Source organism: Octopus sinensis, linkage group LG2, assembly GCF_006345805.1.
Source record: "Octopus sinensis linkage group LG2, ASM634580v1, whole genome shotgun sequence".
Lineage (NCBI taxonomy): Eukaryota > Metazoa > Mollusca > Cephalopoda > Octopoda > Octopodidae > Octopus > Octopus sinensis.
This window is the reverse complement of record NC_042998.1, coordinates 186,479,383-186,500,584: the sequence shown is the minus strand read 5'-3', so window position 1 is coordinate 186,500,584 and position 21,202 is coordinate 186,479,383. Positions and strand designations below refer to the sequence as shown.

The 21,202-nt window shown below is 35.0% G+C and overlaps 1 protein-coding gene across 6 annotated transcripts in view; it reads left to right on the top strand.

The window, feature by feature from the left end:
• LOC115222368 (myosin heavy chain, non-muscle) overlaps positions 1-21,202 on the top strand; it is a 142,479-nt gene that overhangs the window by 87,131 nt on the left and 34,146 nt on the right. For 3 of the 6 annotated variants that reach the window (XM_029792569.2, XM_029792587.2, XM_029792604.2), the window contains 11 exons: positions 314-432; positions 1,422-1,574; positions 6,788-6,802; positions 12,897-13,067; positions 14,501-14,665; positions 15,383-15,497; positions 15,620-15,801; positions 15,888-16,079; positions 17,913-18,073; positions 18,174-18,282; positions 19,185-19,388. In XM_029792569.2, the coding sequence (XP_029648429.1) occupies positions 314-432; positions 1,422-1,574; positions 6,788-6,802; positions 12,897-13,067; positions 14,501-14,665; positions 15,383-15,497; positions 15,620-15,801; positions 15,888-16,079; positions 17,913-18,073; positions 18,174-18,282; positions 19,185-19,388 (1,586 nt within the window). The remainder of the gene's footprint in view (positions 1-313; positions 433-1,421; positions 1,575-6,787; positions 6,803-12,896; positions 13,068-14,500; positions 14,666-15,382; positions 15,498-15,619; positions 15,802-15,887; positions 16,080-17,912; positions 18,074-18,173; positions 18,283-19,184; positions 19,389-21,202) is intronic. The other 3 variants (XM_029792614.2, XM_029792579.2, XM_029792595.2) reach the window with 1 other exon arrangement.

Sequence of the window (21,202 nt, the reverse complement as noted above, 5' to 3'; positions counted from 1 at the left end):
TGCTTTTTTACATGGCACATGCATGGAAGCTCCAGTTTTGCTAAATATAATTGAAGATCTAAGTGGCATTGTTATATCAGAGAAGCTTTCAGATTAGATGCACATCACTGTGTCAATATTAGGGATATTTTCAGGAAACGGCTAGTTTTGTTGAGATTAATAGCTTAATTCAGCATTTTATGTTTACCTTGATAAATCCTTTTTCTTTCAGAGGCCAAAGCCTTGTCTATTCACATCTGATCTCTCTTTCTTTCTATCTCTCTCAAATGGATCATGTTAAGATAATTTTTTTTTTATTTCTATATTTTGACAGTTGCTCAGAAGATCTGTCACTTGCTAGGACTTCATGTTACTGCTGTGACCCAGGCTTTCCTTCGACCCAAACTGAAAGTTGGTCGGGATCATGTGAACAAAGCTCAGACTAAAGAACAGGCAAGTTACTCATGTATTCATTTTTGTTGTTTCAATTACTTGACTGAATGGGATTAGGCGCAAACAATCATAACACACACACACATATGTATATTACCTTGCCTTGGACCCTCAAGTCCTTGATGCAATTGTAGGGGTGCCGTCATGATGTATATCTCTTCAGCATTTTTAGACCTGGTGAAGTTAATTCCTCTTGCAATTTTGTCACAGCCAATTTTTTTCTGGAAGATAGAAAGACAGACATAGACAAAGTGTGAGAGAAAGAGAAGAATTGACTCCATTGCAGGATTGGTGCTTTATTTATTGACCTTGAAATGAAGGGCAGTGTTGACTGAAGAGCCAGAATGATTACCACGAAGTAATCTATCCAATGTTCTAACAACCTTGCCAACCCTCCTCCCCTCACTTTCTGCATCAAGGATATGATTTTTGATTTACATCATTGAGAAGAGGAAGCACTGGATCAGTCAAATTGAAGAACAAGGCAATTCTGTCAGTATGTAAAATGTTGGATAAAGAAAGAATGGTGCTTGGAGAACTAAAGAGAGCTCTAAGGAAAGGAGAATTGGCAGACATCAGTAATACAAATAACTGAAACTGTAATATTTGGCAACATGCCATCCTCAACAAATCAGGCTACCCAAAGACTCATGAGAATCAGTGGGCACGAGTAGACTGTGTGGCAGCATCACTGGCTCATCTAGGCTCCTCTATATGTCTGATCTGCAACAAAGCATGCAAGACCAATCCTGGTCTAAAATGATACCTCAAAGTTCATCAACAACAAGTGCCACAAACTAATGAAATTAATCTTGTGCAGACACAAGATCACATGTTACTTATGTTGAATACTATGTTAGTCATATCTGTGCATATTCCTAGTTGATCCTGTTTTTGCTGGTAAACCATATGAATATGTAACAAAATGTTGGTTTTAGGGTTTGAGCTAATGTTATATATTAGAATATCTTCTTTTCTTTTCTTGATAGGTTGAATTTTCAGTTGAAGCAATCTCCAAGGCCTGTTATGAACGGATGTTCAAATGGCTTGTTACTCGCATAAACAAATCTTTGGACCGGACTAAACGCCAAGGTGCCTCTTTCATTGGTATTTTGGATATAGCTGGATTCGAGATTTTCAAGGTAAAAGATTTGGTTTTTTCTCCCCCATTTATTTTTCTTGGGTTTCAAAGTTAAATGATCTTTATTTTTGTCTTCTTAAAACTTAGAAATCAACATTAAATTTTGTTTCCAAGTAATGCTAGTTGTATTACAGGATATGAATTCATGTTTCATCTTTTTAAACACCTGCATAAAACCACCTCTCTCTCTCTACTAAAACCCCAATTAGTTGAGAGGTCTTTTTATTTGTCTTGAGATAGTTTGCAACCTCACTAGTTTCTGGTGTTATGAAAAAAGAAAGCATTTAATACATTCTATAAAGTGGTTGGTTTTAGGAAGAGTCTCCAGCCATAGGAATTGTGTCAAAATTGGAGCTCAATACAGCTCTTCAATTTGTTGGATCCTATCAAACTCATGTCAGCATGGAAGACGGACATTAACTGATGCTAATTATTTTCCCTAAATTCATGAGCAGGTGATGACTGAAATTTTGTATTTTGTTAGGGCAGGTATTTTGGATGCTTTCCTTACTGCTAACTACTCAAAACAATAAAAGCAGTTATTATCAACCAAACAGGTTCATGGGTTGTGATCCTTGGCTAACACTCCATACATAACTCAGTAGCAAAGGATCTATATAGTTGCTGGATCTGTTCAGTGTAGCTGAAAAACCATATATTAGGTTGTTTCACATGAAATGTCGCATTTTTAATTACTTGTTATTTCAGTTATTTAAAAACTCAATTATGTATACCTTACATTTAATCTTGACTCTTCTTCTTTCGCAACAATATTGGTATACAAAATTCGTATCTATAGACTTTATGAAAATGATAACAACCAAACTATGTTGAGTGATTTTCTTATATGAGTACAAACTGGGTCACTCTGGCACAGAAGTTCTATGGAATATCAAGTGGGCCTTTGGTAATGGTTTTGTTGACATCAGAACTGTTCAGAGATGGTTACAAAGCTCTCGTTCAAGATGATAGCCAAAGCTTTCATTCAGGAAAATAAACCAAGGGGTAGGCCAATGTCAGTTATTTGGCATGATGGATTAAATGCTTTGGTTGAACAAAATCCAAGAACAACAGTTTGAAAACTTTCATCAGAACTCCAGACATCTCGCACAACTGTTTTTGGACACCTGTAAAAAATTGGAAAAGTCAAGAAAACTGATAGGTTTGTTCCACATCAACTGAACGAAATTAAAAAAAAAAAACAGACACCTTGAAGTGTGCTCCTTACTGCTTTCTCGACTGGAAAAAGACCATTTTTGCATCATACCATTACTTGTGATGAAAAATGGATACTGTTTGACAACAGCAGGAGAACAGGACAGTGATTAGATGCAGGAGAGTCAACCTAAACACTACCCAAATCCACCATTACACCCTAAAAAGTTAGTGGTCTCTGTATGGTGGTCTGCGAAGGGAGTTATTCGTTATTAATTTTTGAAACAAGGGAAAATGGTAGCAGCAACATTGTATTACCAGGAAATTGATTGTATGCATGAGAATTTGAAAAAGAAGCAACCCAGACTAGTGAATAGAGATGGCCCAATTTTGCTCCACGTCAATATACGTCCTCACACTCCTCAAGCTACGGTCAAAAAGTTGCAAAGCCTGAATTAAGAGATTCAGCAACATCCTCCTTATTCCCCTTATATCTATCCTACTGATCATCTCTTATTTAAGCATTTTGAGCTTTTAATAAGCAATAAAACATTCTTAAATAAAGAGGTAATTGAAGCATTCAGACAGTTTATCACAGGATCCTACTTTGATTAAATAAATCAGTTCTCTAACACTTCTGAAACATTTTATTGTTACCTTTCAAATGCGACATTTCATCTGAGACAACCTAATATTTTATAAGACAGACATTATAGTAAAGTTGAAATGCCTATGGCAAGAAAGCTATTCATGAACTTTGACATAATGTTCTGACTAGTTTCTTTTCATGTCCTGTGCAGTAAATGTTAGCATTGGTTACTCTGAAATATTTGATCAAAGCTACAGCACAAAAGTTGAGTTGCTGACCCAAATGCCTTAAATTGTATTGTAATGTTTTATAAAGCAAAATACTTTCAGCGTAGATGATTGATTAGTTTTGGGAAAAGTAGTTAACCATAAGAATTGACATTAACAATTGAAAATATCTTCCAAATCAAAAAATTAGTGGTAAAGTTATGTTAATGTTATGATTCATTTGAAAGAACTTCAGTACTGCCCAGATGAAGTGCAAATAGAACTCTTTTGTAAGTCAAAGAAATTTATTTAGTGAATATTTTGTGTTTATTTCAATCTTTGTAATATTTGTTTTCTGTTGTATGTATTTGGTAAATTGCCCTATATGATACCATACTATAGTAAGTGGGTATTATTTCATTTAATTAGTTTCCAATGTGCCAAGATTATAATTAGGTAATCAGTTATCATTGCTTCCCCTTCTATTGAATATTTGTTATAACCTGATCTTTATGTGAGAATTCAATTGTTGATCTCGAAAGCTCAGACACTATTTCCTCATAGTTAAAACAATGTTGTTAATATTTGCTCACACCAATACATTTTTGAACTTGTACTGTTGAAACAAATGGCTGATTAGGACTTTAGAATTAAAGATAGGAAAGAACAAGAGAAAATGGTTGATAAAAAAAAAAAAAAAAGTTTCCATCTGGGTAGCTGTATCAATTTGTGTTAGTGTTGAAATGTTTTTTTCACGATGACCAGTTTCCCAGTGATTACTGGCTCTCCTCTCTCAATTTGTCTTGAAGGCTGTTAGAATAAAACATTTGATTTTTTTTTTCTATTAGTTGGGATGTGTGAGCTACCATTAACATAATTTCAACTCTAAGAACCATTGGGAACATTTGAAATTTTGGTATACTCTTAAATTAATGTTATTTAATTTGGAAATAACATTATTTTGAAAATATTTAGTATTTTTACTACACAACTATAAACCTTTTAAACTTGTTTTGAAAATTTATTCTTATAATTGCATTTTGAGAAAGTAAAAATGTTCACTTATTCATGTTTGTTCTTGATATTCAAGTTAAATTGTTTTACGTTTAACACCTTTGAAGAATTTAATAGAATGAACATATGTATTCTGTTAATATTTACATATTTTGCTTTGATTAACATAATCAAGTAAACTACTTTTCATTTGTAATTTTGTGCAATTGTGCAGTTGCTTATTTCTTTTTAAACAGAAAGAAATATACTTTCTACATTTTCCAAATGCTGTTTACTTTGGCTTTTATTTCTGAAGAAGACTTGAAAATATACAAATAACAAGCTTTTTTAATCGCAGTTATGGTTTCTGTTGACTTTCAATTTTGCTCAAATTTTTCTGTCTTCATATACATACACACAGCTGCATGGTTCCCTGCTATCCCCACACAATCTTTTCAGCGATAATACTTGATTATACATCTAATAATTTCTTAACTTGAATTATCCCTATAATTATTAGCTTACATTTTTCAACATAATCTTCACCACAGCATCTTTAAAAGCAGTTGAAAGGGAGCTTACAGTTTTAATGGTCTTTTAATAAAATCATAAAAAAATCATATTGGATGAATAATCTTCTCTTTTGGTCACCTTGAATTTCTTTTTGCACAAAGTAACAATTACAAGCTTAGTCCATGGTGGAAGTAACTTTAACCCATTTTTTTCTTTTTTCTTTTTTTTTGTTTCCAATTATTGCTTAATCAATTTAGGGTAATCACTTATTGAAGGAATTGACTGCATCAATGTCCAGATTGCTGCACACTTGGGTGGATTAGAGATTACTGATTTAACTTTTTCGATACTGTAATTCTACTAATTTATCATATTATACTAGAATGTAAGAACTTTATATCAGAAGCATTATGTGATAAACTTAAAATAGTCTTTCTTGATTTCAGTCGTAGACTAATTGCTGACAGGAAATTTTAAAAGTTACTGCCATATAATTTTTTGTTTTTTGTTCTGTTTAGATGTACAATCAGTACTCTTTCAATTAAACTTTAAATTTCATTTCATTTCTTTCTTTTTTTTTTTTAAATCACATTTGATAAATTTGGTATTGATTTAAAAAAATTTTTCTTTGATTTTGGATAAATTGGATAAATTGATTTGGAGTTAATGATAGTGACCGACAAAAATGCACCGTTTTTATTAATATTTTTTAAAAAACTGATATTTATCACTCTAGCTGGTTGTGAACTTAATGGATTCAAACCTGGATTAAAATTCATAATTCAGTTACCAGAAATATCATTTTAAAAATTTCTATATAAAATATAATTATTTAAAAATGATTTACCAGTTAACGAGCTAATTGTTTAAAGAAAGTCTGAGATTTTTTTTCAATCAGATAAGAATTTAGTAATAGCTACATGATTTGAAACTTGTCAAAATATAAAATGGGACTGCTCCAATTGGAATGTTTTCTATTTTTATACAATAAAAGAAATGTAGAGATGACCGAGGAAATTGGAAATTATATCTTAATTATGAAGTCAGATTATTAATTGTCCTCGAAATTTATTTTTTTGTTTATGGGAAAATTATTTGCTCACACATCATTTAGTGATCTGTTTACTCTGACCAGAAGTATCAAGAGCCAAAAGTCATTGAAGATTTTTAACATAGTATAAGAACAAGTTTTTGCTGTTATGGACAGTCTACAAATGGGTTAAAAAACTCAAATATGACCACAAGAAACAGCTGGATGACAAATAATACCTTGAGTAGTCATTGTCCTGTCTATGAAATCACCCACAACAGACTTGGCTATGATTAATATGATGATGGTAACTTGTTTGACATTACCAAGTCCAGTCCTACATCATAGTGACTAAGGGTGATTGCATGTACTGATTATACATGCAGCTAATTTTCCCACCAATAGAAAATAATATTGAAGCACATAGTGACTAACTGCTGTAGATCAAACAGTAATTCTGACCATGCTTAATAATGTGATTATCTTAGATATTTAAACTCTATATTGAATTTTCTAACCTGAAGCGAAGTTTCTGGAGTTGGCCATAATATTCCAAATACATTGTTTAAGAGTTTTGGGCTGTACTAAGAACAATCCTATTTCAACCCATAGGCACAGCAATCTGTGACTTAATCTTGAAACCTCATACCATATTTCATTCCCCTTTTCTTACTGAAATTTATTTTATATTTTTCTTAAACTTTTTTTTGCCTTCTACTCTGCTGCAGAACTCTGATGGGAAGGTAACCAACTCTCTGGTTTTCTTGTTACCTGTGGCTGCCATTGCCACACACCAAGCTTTCTTAACCTCTTCATTAATTTTTTTCTTTCTTTTAATTTTTTTGTTGCATGACTCATTTATTCTTAATTTTTGTAGTAAAATAACTAAATGCAATCCTAGTTGCTTGGTTTATGTTCTAGTCTTCAGTGGGCCTTTATATCTTACAATTCATATCGGTCCCTGAACAGAGAGAAATTTGCTTATTTTGAATTTTGTTATAGTAAAAAAAAAAAAAAAATCCTTCCTTCTTGCACTGATGATATCATTGTCCAATGCTGTCACAGTAATACAAAATAGTTCTGCCTTCTCCAAAAGATAATGCTGCATTATGTTATCTCTGACACTGACATGCTTTCATTTTGCAAGATGTCATTTTTTCCAATCATTAAACAAAGAGTAGAAGTTTATTAAAAAGAATTTTCATTTCATTTTTTCAGATTTATTTCATTCTTTTCAAATTTTACCTTATTTTTTACTTCAACTTTTAAAATTTTTTGTTTGTTTTAAAACAAAGAAAATGCATAGCATTATCTTTCGACCCTCACAAATTTGGTTCATCTAGATCTGGTATATGAAGTTTTAAAAAAAGCATCTTATTGAGGAATATCTCTTTATTTCAAGAAACAGACAAGCGATGCTTTTTTTTTTTTTGCCCAGTGTAATAGATATATTTAAAAAGATACAGTTCTCTTACATAGGTTTTATTAAGAAAAGCATTTAAAGAACCTATCACTATCAATAATAATAGTAATGATAATAAATCAACTGCAATTATGATTGATAATAATCATAATTTTGTATATTATGATGTTCCGTATTTTAGAGGAAGGGAGATAGAAAGTTGCAATGTTGGTGCCTTTCCCAAAGGCATTAACAATGTAACACTATAATAATGTCTGAGTGTGTAAGATACCTTACCCGTAGCTTATTTTGTAGAAAGCATTGTGGTATCCTCATTGTGGTGCTTAAATAATCAGTTTTTCCCTCCCAGGAGTTGGTATTTTTAACCTTGTATTTTCCTATCATGTATAACAAGAAATCTTTTAAGATTTTAGTACCCAAGATCTCGATGAAAATATCCCCAGGCTTACACCATAACAGTCCACTCACTATCAAGACATGTTTGCATGTGCACACACTGTCTATGCATGTATATTCATTCATAGAGTTCCATTTGAACCTGCATAGAACCTTTGTGGAGTCTAAAAAGCCTTGTTTCACTCACTGTATGTTGTAGGTTTACAGACTGGATACCACCGTAAGACACTCAACACTCCCATAGAAAATTTCTTCTGAACCTCTAAATATATATATTATTATTATTTTATAATTCATAAAAAGAACTGTGTAAATATTGTCCATTTTTTGTTTCTTTCTCTTCTTGGTTTTATGAAAATATTTTGGTTTGATCAAAACTGCATGCTGTGAAGTACTCTCCAGAATACCTATCCCTCTTCCTTTTTGGTCTTGCCCTCTTCTTCCATTTTAAACTCTCTGTATTGGAAGTGATCAGAATTTCTCTCAACTTTAACAAGTTTTAGTAATGATCGTGTCTTAAACTTTATTATATAATCAGAAATTATGTATGGGGCTCATTGAACTTTAGAGGTGTTTTTAATTTCCTCTCATAGCTATTAAGAAAGCACAATGTGAAAATATTGTTTTTTCTTTTCTCTCTTTTTATTTTCTATTGGTTTGAGCTGGAGGAAGGAATGTTGTGCCTATGTCCTCTGCAGGCCCTTTGACACTGATAATATTAATTTCATTTCTGTTCTTCTTGAACAGTTGTAAGTGCTGGAGAGGTATTCCAGGAATGCAATATTCTGAGGAGGAAAAACTTGTAGTTAATGCAGAGGGGTTGCACAATGTGAATAGGAAAGATTTCAACAAGTTAGAGCTGAAAGGAGCAGATGCTATTATAATAGTAATAGCAGGGGGAGAGAAAGAGGCGGGATGAGCTGTACATCTTTGTGTGCTGTTGTTGTTTGTGAATGACTCAGGCTAATCAGTAAAGTAGCCCTTTCTTTAAATGTTGTCAAGGATATCAATGGGTGTGTGTGAGTAGTAACAGCACTGTCTCAAATATGGGAGCAGTTCTTCACTGGAATCTTGAATCTTATCTGAGCTTCGTAGAGGATTAGTAATTATCAAAGGCTGAGATATTTTCTGATTCTGAAGAGGGTGGTCAGTGTTTGGATACATTCTTTGCACTGTTGAGGATGTGTGTTTTGCCAGGAGAGATCCTCAGTAATGGGGAGACCTAACATTTAAGGCCAGCAAAAGGGTTCTCAGGTCAGTGCTGTTCATGGAATGTGGTGTGGTTGTGGTGGTTTTTTGATGAAGCGTGATGATTGTGTTTTTGCAGTTTTAGGTAAGATTGACATGACTCCATTTAACCCTTTAGCATTTAAACCGGCCACATCCGGTTTAAACTGGCCATATCCAGATTTTCTACTTTTATGTTCAAACCATCTAGATCTGGCCTCTTACTCATATCCTACAATGACATCCTCAAAATAAACCATCGCATCATCAAATTCTCAGAGCTACAAGATAATGCAGGATTAATTCAAAACAATGTGAATGAAAAAGCATTATATTTGACAGAGTAATCTGAACGTTAAAAGGTTAAAGATATTTTCAAGGTCCCTGTTCTTAGAGTTGGTGTAAGTTTGGGGTGAACTCTGTAGATTTTATGTGTGACACTTGGGTGTGGAAGGTTAAGGAGCAATGCTGAGTTGCATCATCTGCTTAGGAATGGGTATTATTAGAGTTAAATCATATTTAGTGGGGGAGAGAGGGAGAAAGTGTGTGGGAGGGAGACAAAACTAAACCCTGTGGCACACTAGAGTTGATCATGTGGGTCGGAGGGAACTATCAGCATACACCATGATAATTACAACCTGACAGGAAGCCATCAATTTGTTTGAATACTTTTTTATGAAAATTTTGATACAATAAATAAGAACAAATGATATTAGAATTGTCAGTGTCGTTTTTATTTTATAAACCATGATACCCATAACCCAGCAGCAGTTCAAGGAAATTGTTCAAGAGGAAATATTTATCATTGATTAAAATTTGTTGTTGACCATAGATCTGCTTGAATAAGCAGATCTATGGTCACAAACATTAAAGCTGTAATGACTATCTTGTTTCCTGTCTACCTGTCCTTTTTTTACCTTGTTTTGTTAATAAGTGTGCCCTGAGCAACGTTATCCAAGATAAGTTAGTTTGAGGGAGATTTGGTTGCAATTTCTAATAGATCATGTGACCATTCAGTGATGTCCAGAGCATTTTGAGTGATGTCCAGAGCATTTTGAGTGATGTCCAGAGCATTTTGAGTGATGTCCAGAGCATTTTGAGTGATGTCCAGAGCATTTTCAGTGATGTCCAGGGCATTTTCAGTGATGTCCAGGGCATTTTCAGTGATGTCCAGGGCATTTTCAGTGATGTCCAGGGCATTTTCAGTGATGTCCAGGGCATTCTCAGTGATGTCCAAGGCATTCTCAGTGATGTCCAGGGCATGATCAGTGATGTCCAGGGCATGATCAGTGATGTCCAGGGCATTCTCAGTGATGTTCGTATAGGTTTGATTTGGAATTGATAATTTCACAAACCTGATCCAAAAACTCACTTTGTATAGGCAGTATAAATATACGTGTTTTATGTTATAAGTTTTAATCTGGATACATTTAGAAAATAGTTTTTATCTTTAAATGTAAATACTTAGAAATCTCTTTCTTTGCTCTTATTTCAATGTCTGAAACCTAACTTTTCATTGTAAGGCTTATTACAATGGAGGCATTGTGTTTTAAATAACTGTTTCATTGCAAGGTAAATGAAACCTGTTTCTTGATACTTTGAAGGTATTATGTACTGTATTTAATCACATTTTTTTATATATTTATATATATATTTTTATATATATATATTTTTATATATATTTTTATATATATATATATTTTTATATATATTTTATATATATATATATTTATATATATATATTTTTATATATATATATTTTTATATATATATATATTTATTTATTTATTTTTTTCTTTTTTTAGCGTCCGTTTTCCATGCTAGCATGGGTTGGACGGTTCTACTGGGGTCTGTGAAGCCAGAAGGCTTCATCAGGCCCAGTCAAATCTGGCAGTGTTTCTACGGCTGGATGCCCTTCCTAACGCCAACCACTCCGTGAGTGTAGTGGGTGCTTTTTACGTGCCACCCGCACTGGTGCCAGACAGAGCTGGCAAACGGCCACGAACGGATGGTGCTTTTAATGTGCCACCGGCACGAGGGCCAGGCGAGGCTGGCAACGGACACGAAACGGGGCGGTGCTGGCAACGGTTGCGAAACGGAAAGTTCTCTTACATGCCACCGGCACTGGTAACACATCTGCAATTTCCATTGATCGATTTCGATTCTGATCCTCACTTGCCTCAATGGGTCTTCACAAGCAGAGTTTCGACATGCCACCGGCACTGGTAGCACATCCGCAATTTCCATTGATCGATTTCGATTCTGATCCTCACTTGCCTCAACACGTCTTCACAAGTAGAGTTTTGTGTCCCAAGAAGGGAAGGTATGCATACGTAGGCTGGCTCCATCCCATGTAGAAGGCCACGGGTTGTGGACTCACTTGTCCTGCCGGGTCTTCTCGCGCACAGCACACTTTATATATGTTTATATATATATATTTTTATATATATATATTTTTATATATATTTTATATATATATATTTTTATATATATATATAAATTTTTATATATATATTTTTATGTGTTTATATAATTTTTTATATATATATTTTTATGTGTTTATATATATTTTTATATATATATTTTTATGTGTATATACATATATATATATATATATATTTCATCATATTTATATATATATATGTGTATATATATATATTTCATCATATTTATATATATATATTTTTATATATATATTTTTATGTATATATATATATATATTTCATCAGGAGAGACACAAATAAGTGAGAAGAAAACAAAGGACCACTGATGCGGTCACAGGAGTGTGACGAAAGAACTCTGGCCGAAATAAGATTAAGATTAATGTAAAAAATAAATATCACTGAAGCAAAATAACACCAAATATATAGTGCGTGTGTTTTTATTGGCTAAACTGGCAATATGACCATTCCGAAATATAACAATATATATATATATTCTTCTTTCCCCGTCTGTCTTGGTTGCGCCAAGGGTGGGGCCTACTTTGATGATGTGCAGCGTCTGCTGTGACTGAACAGTCCAATTCTAGAGTGGCAGTCCTTGGTACAGTTGCTGCACACGAACATCGATGGGTACGTGTGGGGTGTTGCTGCAGTTGTCCTCCTCCTGTCCCGCCTGTCCAACCACAGCTGTGCTCTCCTCTCCTCAGCCATGGAAACGCCTTATATATATATATATATTTTTATATATATATATATATTATATATATATATATAATATATATATATATATAATATATATATATATATATTATTTATATTTATATATATATATATAATATATATATATATACATACACAGCAGGTGTAACTATAAAATTTATCACTGATCCAAGCAAATCTTATTTGAAAAGCAACAGAATCTCCCTCATCCTTCAAACATTACATCAGTCATTGCCAATTTGTTGTTCCTACCTATTTAGAAGTTACTGTACTATGATAAAAATGTGAACCCAGTCTTTTTCTTACCTCTTCTTGTGATGGCTGATAAATATTTTTCATTGTTTGATATACAAAAATATCTTTTCCTTCTATAGTGCTAGAAATTTTTTTTAATTAAGTTCATATTTTTCATATAAAAATAATAAATTTAGCTCATTTAGCTTACCTTCCTTTCTTTTAAAATTTATAATGGAAACCTATTATATATTTCATCTTATTTTTCTTCAGTTTGACTACTAAAACCTTGTTTGGTTTGTAACTTAAAGTATTTAACATGAAAATGGGCTTATCACCACTTGTTGTCTGCTAAATTTCACAGTGCTCACACATTTTTTAAATTGGGGTTTTCAGATGAATTCCTTTGAACAGCTGTGCATTAACTACACCAACGAAAAATTGCAACAGCTCTTCAACCACACCATGTTCATCCTAGAACAAGAGGAGTATCAGAGGGAGGGCATAGAGTGGAAGTTCATTGACTTTGGCCTTGACCTGCAGCCTACCATTGACCTTATTGAGAAGGTAAGTAGACAGTTGTGTTTTTATATGAACTGATTATTAGAAATATTCTAATAAAGAGAATAAAAAAAAATATGGAGCTCCACTTTAAATATCATTGATGGTTTAAAGTGGGACTAACATAACTAACTTATAATTCAAGTGGAACCATCTAAATTCAGAGCTAAGCAAATGAGTTTCAACTGGCTCTCTATCAGTTATGGCAACGAGTGTTTCTGTTGATCTGATCAACAGAACAGCCTGCTCATGGAATTAATGTGCAAGTGATTGAGCTCTCTACCGACATGCATGCCCTTAACGTAGTTCTCAGGTGGATTCAGCAGGGCATAGAATGTGACAAGGGTGGCCCTATGACTGGCACCCGGCAGTTGCCAGGACTGCTGGACTGACTCCTGTGCAGGTGGCAAGTGAAGAAACACCATTTCAACCGTGTGCTTGAGGAGATCCATTGAGTCAAGTACACCGACATCAAAATCAATGGAAACTGCAGTTGTGATCCCTGAGCCGTTGGCACGTAAAACGCACCATCTGAAGGTGGCCGATGCCAGCGCCGCCTAGACTGGCTTCCGTGCCAGTGGCATGTAAAAAGCACTATCCGAATCGTGGCTGATGCCAGCGCCGCCTTGACTGGCTTCCATGCTGGTGGCACGTAAAAAGCACCATCCGAATCGTGGCCGATGCCAGTGCCGCCTCGACCGACTTCCATGCCGGTGGCACGTAAAATGCACCAATCCGATATCGTGGCCGTTGCCAGCCTCGCCTGGCACCTGTGCAGGTGGCACGTAAAAAGCACCCACTACACTCACGGAGTGGTTGGTGTTAGGAAGGGCATCCAGCTGTAAAAACACTGCCAAATCAGACTGGAGCCTGGTGCAGCCTTCTGGCTTCCCAGATCCCCGGTCGAACCGTCCAACCCATGCTAGCATGGAGAACGGACGTTAAATGATGATGATGATGATGTACAACTCGTTTTAACTTGCTGAATGGACTGGAGCAATATGAAGTAAAGTGTCTTGCTCAAGGACACAATGAGCTGCCAGGAATCAAACTCATCACCTTATGATCTTAAGCCGAATACCCTAACCACTAAGCCACGTGTCTTCACATGAGTTTTATTACAGTTTATTTTTGAATTTAAAAATTTTCTGATCGCTTTACCTCATTAATAAAAAGTTTAAAATATCTTTATAAAGTAAATGACCAAAGTTAAAGAATTTAAAAAAAAATTATAGATGTGCTTCTACTACATAAAATTGAAAAAGATCCATTTTGTTATCCTCATTTTACTTGAATGAAATGTATTTTCTTATGATACAAAAATTTAGAAAGTTCTTTAGTTAATAAGTGCAAATAGTTTGATTTATTTTTTTATCAGAACATCTATTTGTTCATTAATTAATCAGATATTATCCTCTTTTTTTGCTTTACACTTTTAGCCTATGGGAATTCTTGCTTTGCTTGACGAAGAATGTTGGTTCCCTAAAGCTACCAATAAAACCTATGTTGACAAACTTCTTGGGCACCATGTAACTCATTCCAAATTTGAGAAACCAGACTTCCGTGCTGATGCTGATTTCAGTCTTATGCATTATGCTGGCAAGGTAATTTTTTTTTGTTTTTTGTTTTTTAAATTTGAAAAAAAAAAAAAAAAAATGTTTGCATTTGTTAATACTTTCAGTTGTTCATTCATTCCATTTTACTATGCTAGCATGGGTTAGAATTATGCTATGACAAAGCACTGTTTTATAGTCAGATGCTCTTTTTGTCACTAAGCTTATCTGTTTTTCAAGTAAGGGGTCTCTTCTCTGTCTTCAAAGATGCAAAGTCAGTGACAATTTGGTAATAACATTATCACATATAACCCAGGGATTTTTTTTTTTTTTTTTGTTTTTGGCTTTTTGCTTGGGGGAAGTACAAATGTAAAAACGCATACGAACACACACATGCATATACAAACACATACACTGATACATACAAGCATACTTATAGCAGGCTCTTTTCAGTTTCTGTCTTCCAAATCCACTCACAAGGCTTTGGTTGGCCTTTAGACTATAATAGAAGACACTTATCTAAGGTATTATGCAGTGGGACCAAACCAAAAGCCATATTGCTGGGAAAACACACTTCTTAATCATGTAGCTATTCTTGTGTTAATAAATGCTATGGTATCGAGTAGTCGGTCATAGTCAGTTAAATTTGATTGCATGTAGATCATTTATCCCTTGCTGACATGTTATGCAATTTTTTTTAAAAATTGTAGTATATTTTTTTATATATTTTCATACTAAAGTTTATCATTTATATTGTTTTATTACCAGGTGGACTATTCAGCAGAGCAATGGTTGATGAAGAATATGGATCCATTAAATGAAAATGTAGTTGCTTTGTTACAGGCATCATCAGACCCTTTTATTCAGTTAATTTGGAAAGATGGTGAGTTAACTTACTTGCATTTGGAATATCTCTTCCTGGTATTTGCTAATATCTTCCTGTACTTACATTTTTTTAATTAAAAAAAAATTGTTTTAATTAAAAAAAAAATTTTTTTATTGCAGCTGAAATTGTTGGCTTGGGAGCTGCAGCGGCTGCCGAAACTGCATTTGGTTCCCGAACCCGTAAAGGAATGTTCCGTACTGTCAGCCAACTGTACAAAGAGCAACTGGCCAAGTTGATGGCTACTTTGAGAAACACCAATCCCAACTTTGTGCGATGTATAATTCCAAACCATGACAAAAGAGTAGGTTTTCTTTTAGTTTAAGAAATTTATTTTCTCCAAAATGACAGGAATATTGTTGTAATCAGTTAATTTCTTTATATATTTAGCCTGGAAAAATTGAAGCCCTTCTTGTGTTAGACCAACTTCGTTGTAATGGTGTTCTTGAAGGTATTCGTATCTGCAGACAAGGTTTCCCCAACAGAATTTTGTTCCAAGAATTTCGACAGAGATACGAGATTCTCACACCAATGGCTATTCCAAAAGGTTTCATGGATGGCAAAAAAGCTGTTGGCAAAATGGTAAGTAATCTTTTTACACAATCCCTTATTGTTTAAAGAAGTTAAGCAACAAGTCCATGTTTTGGGCCTCTTGGATTACTGTCAGACTATTTTGAAAATTAAATTTAATTGAATCTATTTCTATGACATACAGTATTTAAGTAACTTTTTATCAGTCCATCTGATGACCGATTTTCAGTTTAAATCTGCTGTAAATTAAACTTGGCGGTATTAGTCATGTTAAATTATCTCCCTTGTCATTCGAAGAAGAGTTCATATTCATTTTAATAGCTATTGGAAATTTTTTTTCTGTGATTCCATCGGCACGAAGTATGTGTAATTAAGTATAGAATAAAGTACCTAATGTAGTAAGATTTGTCTTCTCATTGCAGGCGTAATTTTGATTACTTAACATTTCTATTAGTCTCCACTTAACCACCTTAATGGAAATTTTTCAATGTCATTATTTTAGATTGTACCATAAAAAAAAAAAAAAAAACAATTTTCAAAGACCATATGTCTAAAGACATTCTCAGATTTGGTAGTTGTTAGATTTTGCTGTACCACTCTCTTACTTCAAAAATCAATCTCCCTATTTTACGTCCCAATTAAATGGTGTTGAAATTTTGAGTTTTCTCCCTTGCTTTTCTTGTCATGAATGCTGACGATTTTTTTTTCTTTTGTATTATACGTGTATAATTTTGATTGAGGTGTCTTTTTCATTATATTGTGTGTGTTGACCAACACTAACCACACATTTTATGGTGGAGGTGCAATGCCCCAGTGGGTAGGGCAGCGGACTTGCAGTCATAGTATCATGGTTTCGATTCCCAGACCGGGCGTTGTGAGTGTTGGTACTACTTGAGAACAGTGGTCCCGGTGCACGCACTCGCGTAGTCGCGCATCCGCGCTAGCTAGTCGTGACTAGTCGATCCTAGAACGACTGCGTAGCAAAGTAAATAAAACACAAAATAAATAATTTTTTTACACAAAGTAAATAAAACAAAAATACAAAGTAAATAATTTTTTAAACAAAGTAAATAACACACAAAGCACAAAGGATCGATTAGTCATGACTAGCTTACACGAGTGCACGCACCGGGACCACTGTTCTCAAGTAGTACTGTGAGTGTTTATTGACTGGAAACACCTAAAGCTCCACGAGGCTCCGGCAGTGGGTTGTGGCGAACCCTGCTGTACTCTTTCACCACACCTTTCTCTCACTCTTTCTTCCTGTTTCTGTTGTACCTGTATTTCAAAGGGGCCAGCCTTGTCACACTGTGTCACGCTGAATCACCCTGAGAACTACGTTAGGGGTACACGTATCTGTGGACTGCTCAGTCACTTGCATGTTAATTTCACGAGCAGGTTGTTCCATTGATTGGATCAGCTGGAACTCTTGTCATCATAACCGACGGAGTTTGCTTATTATATTTTAAAGAATTGAAAATTTATCATGTTAATATTTTCTTTTTATACTTGGTTCGCCATCTGGTTCGCCAGTCCTCAGTCAAATCGTCCAACCCATGCTAGCATGGTAAGCGGACGTTAAACGATGATGACTTGCTCTATAAACAAACCAGCTCTTTACTAAAGTGTACTAAGAATAGAAAGAATTTCTACTCTTCTCCTCTGGAAGCCATCTGCTCACGTTACCAGAGGGTGCACACTCTCCTACCCTGATGTAATCTCCAGGGATACAGGCATCCAGCAACAGGACCTCCGTAATGCTATGTTGGACCGTGAAGTCTGGCGTAGCATAGTAAATTCCATTGTCTCGACCACAGTCAAACAATGATGATGAATAGAAATACTAGGTTGTTTTTCTAAATTTTTATCTCTTTCCATTCACAGATTGAGTCCTTGGAACTTGATCCCAATCTATATCGAATTGGACAAAGTAAGATTTTCTTCCGTGCTGGTGTATTGGCACATCTGGAAGAAGAACGAGATCTTAAACTAACTGACATTATAGTCCAATTTCAAGCCAGTGTAAGGGGAATGTTAGCCCGAAGGTAAGCTTAAACTTCCACAAATAATTTGCACATTGTGCATAATAGTTACTTATGGAATGTAAACAGATTTATAATGAAAACTTTTATCTTATTTTACAAGAAACTATCACAAACGCTTGCAGCAGCTCAGTGCTATCCGGGTTATTCAAAGAAACTGCTCAGCCTACTTGAAACTCAGAAACTGGCAATGGTGGCGTCTTTTCACCAAAGTAAGTAATTAATCCTTTCTAATTATTCTTTTTCTTTTCTTTCTTTTTTCTTTTTTTTTTTGCAGTTAATGCGTTTCGGTCATTGAACTGCAGCCATGCTTGGTCACACCTTGAAGGTTTAGTCGGGCAAATCAAGCCCAGTACTTACCTATATTCTGTTGGCTTCTTTATCGTTGCCAGAGCAGCCAACTGGCTTCCGTGCCAGTGGCACGTAAAAGGGCACCATTCGAGTGTGATCGTTACCAGTGTCGCCTTACTGGCACCTGTGCTAGTGGCATGTGTAAAAGGATTCGAGCGAGGTCTTTGCCAGTACCGCCTGACTGGCCCTCATGCTGGTGGCACGTAAAAAAGCACCCACTACAATCTCGGAGTGGTTGGCCTTAGGAAGGGCATCCAGCTGTAGAAACTCTGCCAACTCAAGATTGGAGCCTGGTGCAGCCATCTTGTTCGCCAGCCCTCAGTCAAAATCGTCCAACCCATGCTAGCATGGAAAGCGGACGTTAAATGATGATGATGTTGAATCAAGTTACATAGATGTAGACAAAACCAACACTGGTTGTCTGGCAGTGGATGGGGGGGGGTGCAGACACAGATACATGCATACAGTACACACACATGCTCTTACACACACACTCACACACATGCTCTTACACACACACACACACACACACACACACATATGGTGCACTTCAACAGTTCCTGCCTACCTACCAAATTCATTTACTAATCATTGGTTGGCTCAAGACTCTAGTGAACACTTGCCCAAGGTGCTGTTGCACTGTGGAATGAACCTGAAACCACATGGTTACAAGACAAGCTTCTGTTTATAAATATTTGTTTTAAAATTACTTTTTGTATGAAAGACAAAAAGGATTAAAATCTGTTTTTTTGTTTTTTTGTAGGTGAAGCCATTGCTTTCAGTTACAAACCAGGAAGAGAAACTGAATGCAAAAGAAGAAGAACTGAAAAAAATCAAAGAAAACTATGAAAGAACAAAATTTGATTTTGAAGATCTTGAACGTAAATTTGCCAGTTTGGTAGAAGAGAAAAGTATTCTTTCCGAACAACTTCAAGCTGAAACCGAGTTGTGTACAGAAGCAGAAGAAGTAGGTTATCAGTTTTTGAAAACATTGAGAGAGAGCAATGGTGAGAGAAATGTGTGGGGTGAAGCTGTTTGATAAGAGGATGACAGGATTTGATGGGAATTTGGGGGTTGGAGGAATCGGTGGAATAGTTGGCAAGGGCGATTGGAGTGAGGTGGTATGAGGCCTTTGTGGGTAATAAAGAAATAGGTATGGGCATGTGTTAAGGAGAGATGAAGAGCATGTTCTGAGGAGGGTTAGTGCATTTGAGGTAAATGGAGCGTGAAAGCGAGGTGGACCAAGGGGACAAGTGGAGGAGGAGATTGGGAGGGTTGGTTTGGAAAAAGAGGATGCCCAAAACTGGGCAAGATAGTGAGATGGTGTGAGGGTGGTTGCTATGGCACTGAGGTAGATTCGCCCCCACCCTACTAACAGGGACAAACCCGGATTTGAAACACTGGATGACTGACTCAGTTGAATTATAAAAATGCTGCTTTTATTTTATTGTTGTATCTTGTAAAGCAAAGTGTGTGATATTTAACCACTATCTGCATGTCAATATGAAACATTGCTTTTTGAATAAACAGTACAGGGAACTAGTGACTAACGGTAAATAAGCTTATATTAGCAATGCTAAGCATATTTATGTACCAGACAGTATTCTGCTATTAGCAGTTCTATATGTCTGTTTATTGAAACAAAAAAAAAAATAGAGATGAGTCTATCTGAGAATGTTGCAAAAGTGTTGGGCTTCTCTCACCTTGGAATTAGTCTAAGTATCATTTCTAAGTATATGTAGATATCAACTTCACATATAGGAGCCAAACCATTAAATATGGTGTGAGTGTGTGTATGTATATACACAAACACATTCACACACACACACACACTCTTGAAAACAGGTGGAGGCTTGTAACAGAAAGAGTCTCAGCTGAAAAAAATCTGCTTCAATAAGTTTCAGATAACCCATGCCAGCATGGAAAAACGTATGTGAAAAAAGGATGTATGTATATATTACAGTGATATCAGCACCAAGCAGTGTTTAAACATAAGTGAACTTGAGGTTAGTTAAAATGTGTTTGTGGCATGTTCCAACTGCTAAAGGCAAATTTGCCTTTAGCAGCTGGAATATGTTAGAAACCTATTTTAACTGACCTAAAGTTTGCGTGTGTGTGTGTGTGTATAAAGTAAATGTGAGGTTAAGCAAATGTGACAAATCAATGTATAACGTATATTAAATACATAAAATACAAAATATGTATATATGTATACATATAAAAGAAGGTCCAACTTACACAGAGTACAATTGATATAGAAAATTAAAGGGGTGGAAAAAAGGTATTACAAACTCACTAGCTGGGGGTTTTTTTTTTGGGGGGGGGGCTTTGCGATCCATAATAATGTTTTTAAATTAATTCCATCAGAGAATGCAGTTGCATGGATGCATTTAACATAGGGTGAGACGAGCCTGCATCTTCAGGGAAGAGATCTTACATTTGAGATCTTAAATCATAGAAGTTCAAAGACTTTTTTCCACCTCTTTAATTTTCTGTATCAGATGTACTCTGTTGAAGTTGGACCTTTTTATATGTATGTGTGTGTATATATATATATATATATATATATATATATATATATATATATATATATATGGAGAGTTTATGAAAAAAACAAAAGATGAAGACAGGTGGTGTACAAAACAAACAGATGTCTTAGTATAACGCTCAGGAATAGAAAAAGTCTTTTACTTTTCGAGCCTACGCTCTTCTACAGAAAGGGGCACAGAAAAAAACAAGGAGAGAAAAAAATGTGTGTAGTGGCTAACTTTATATATCGAT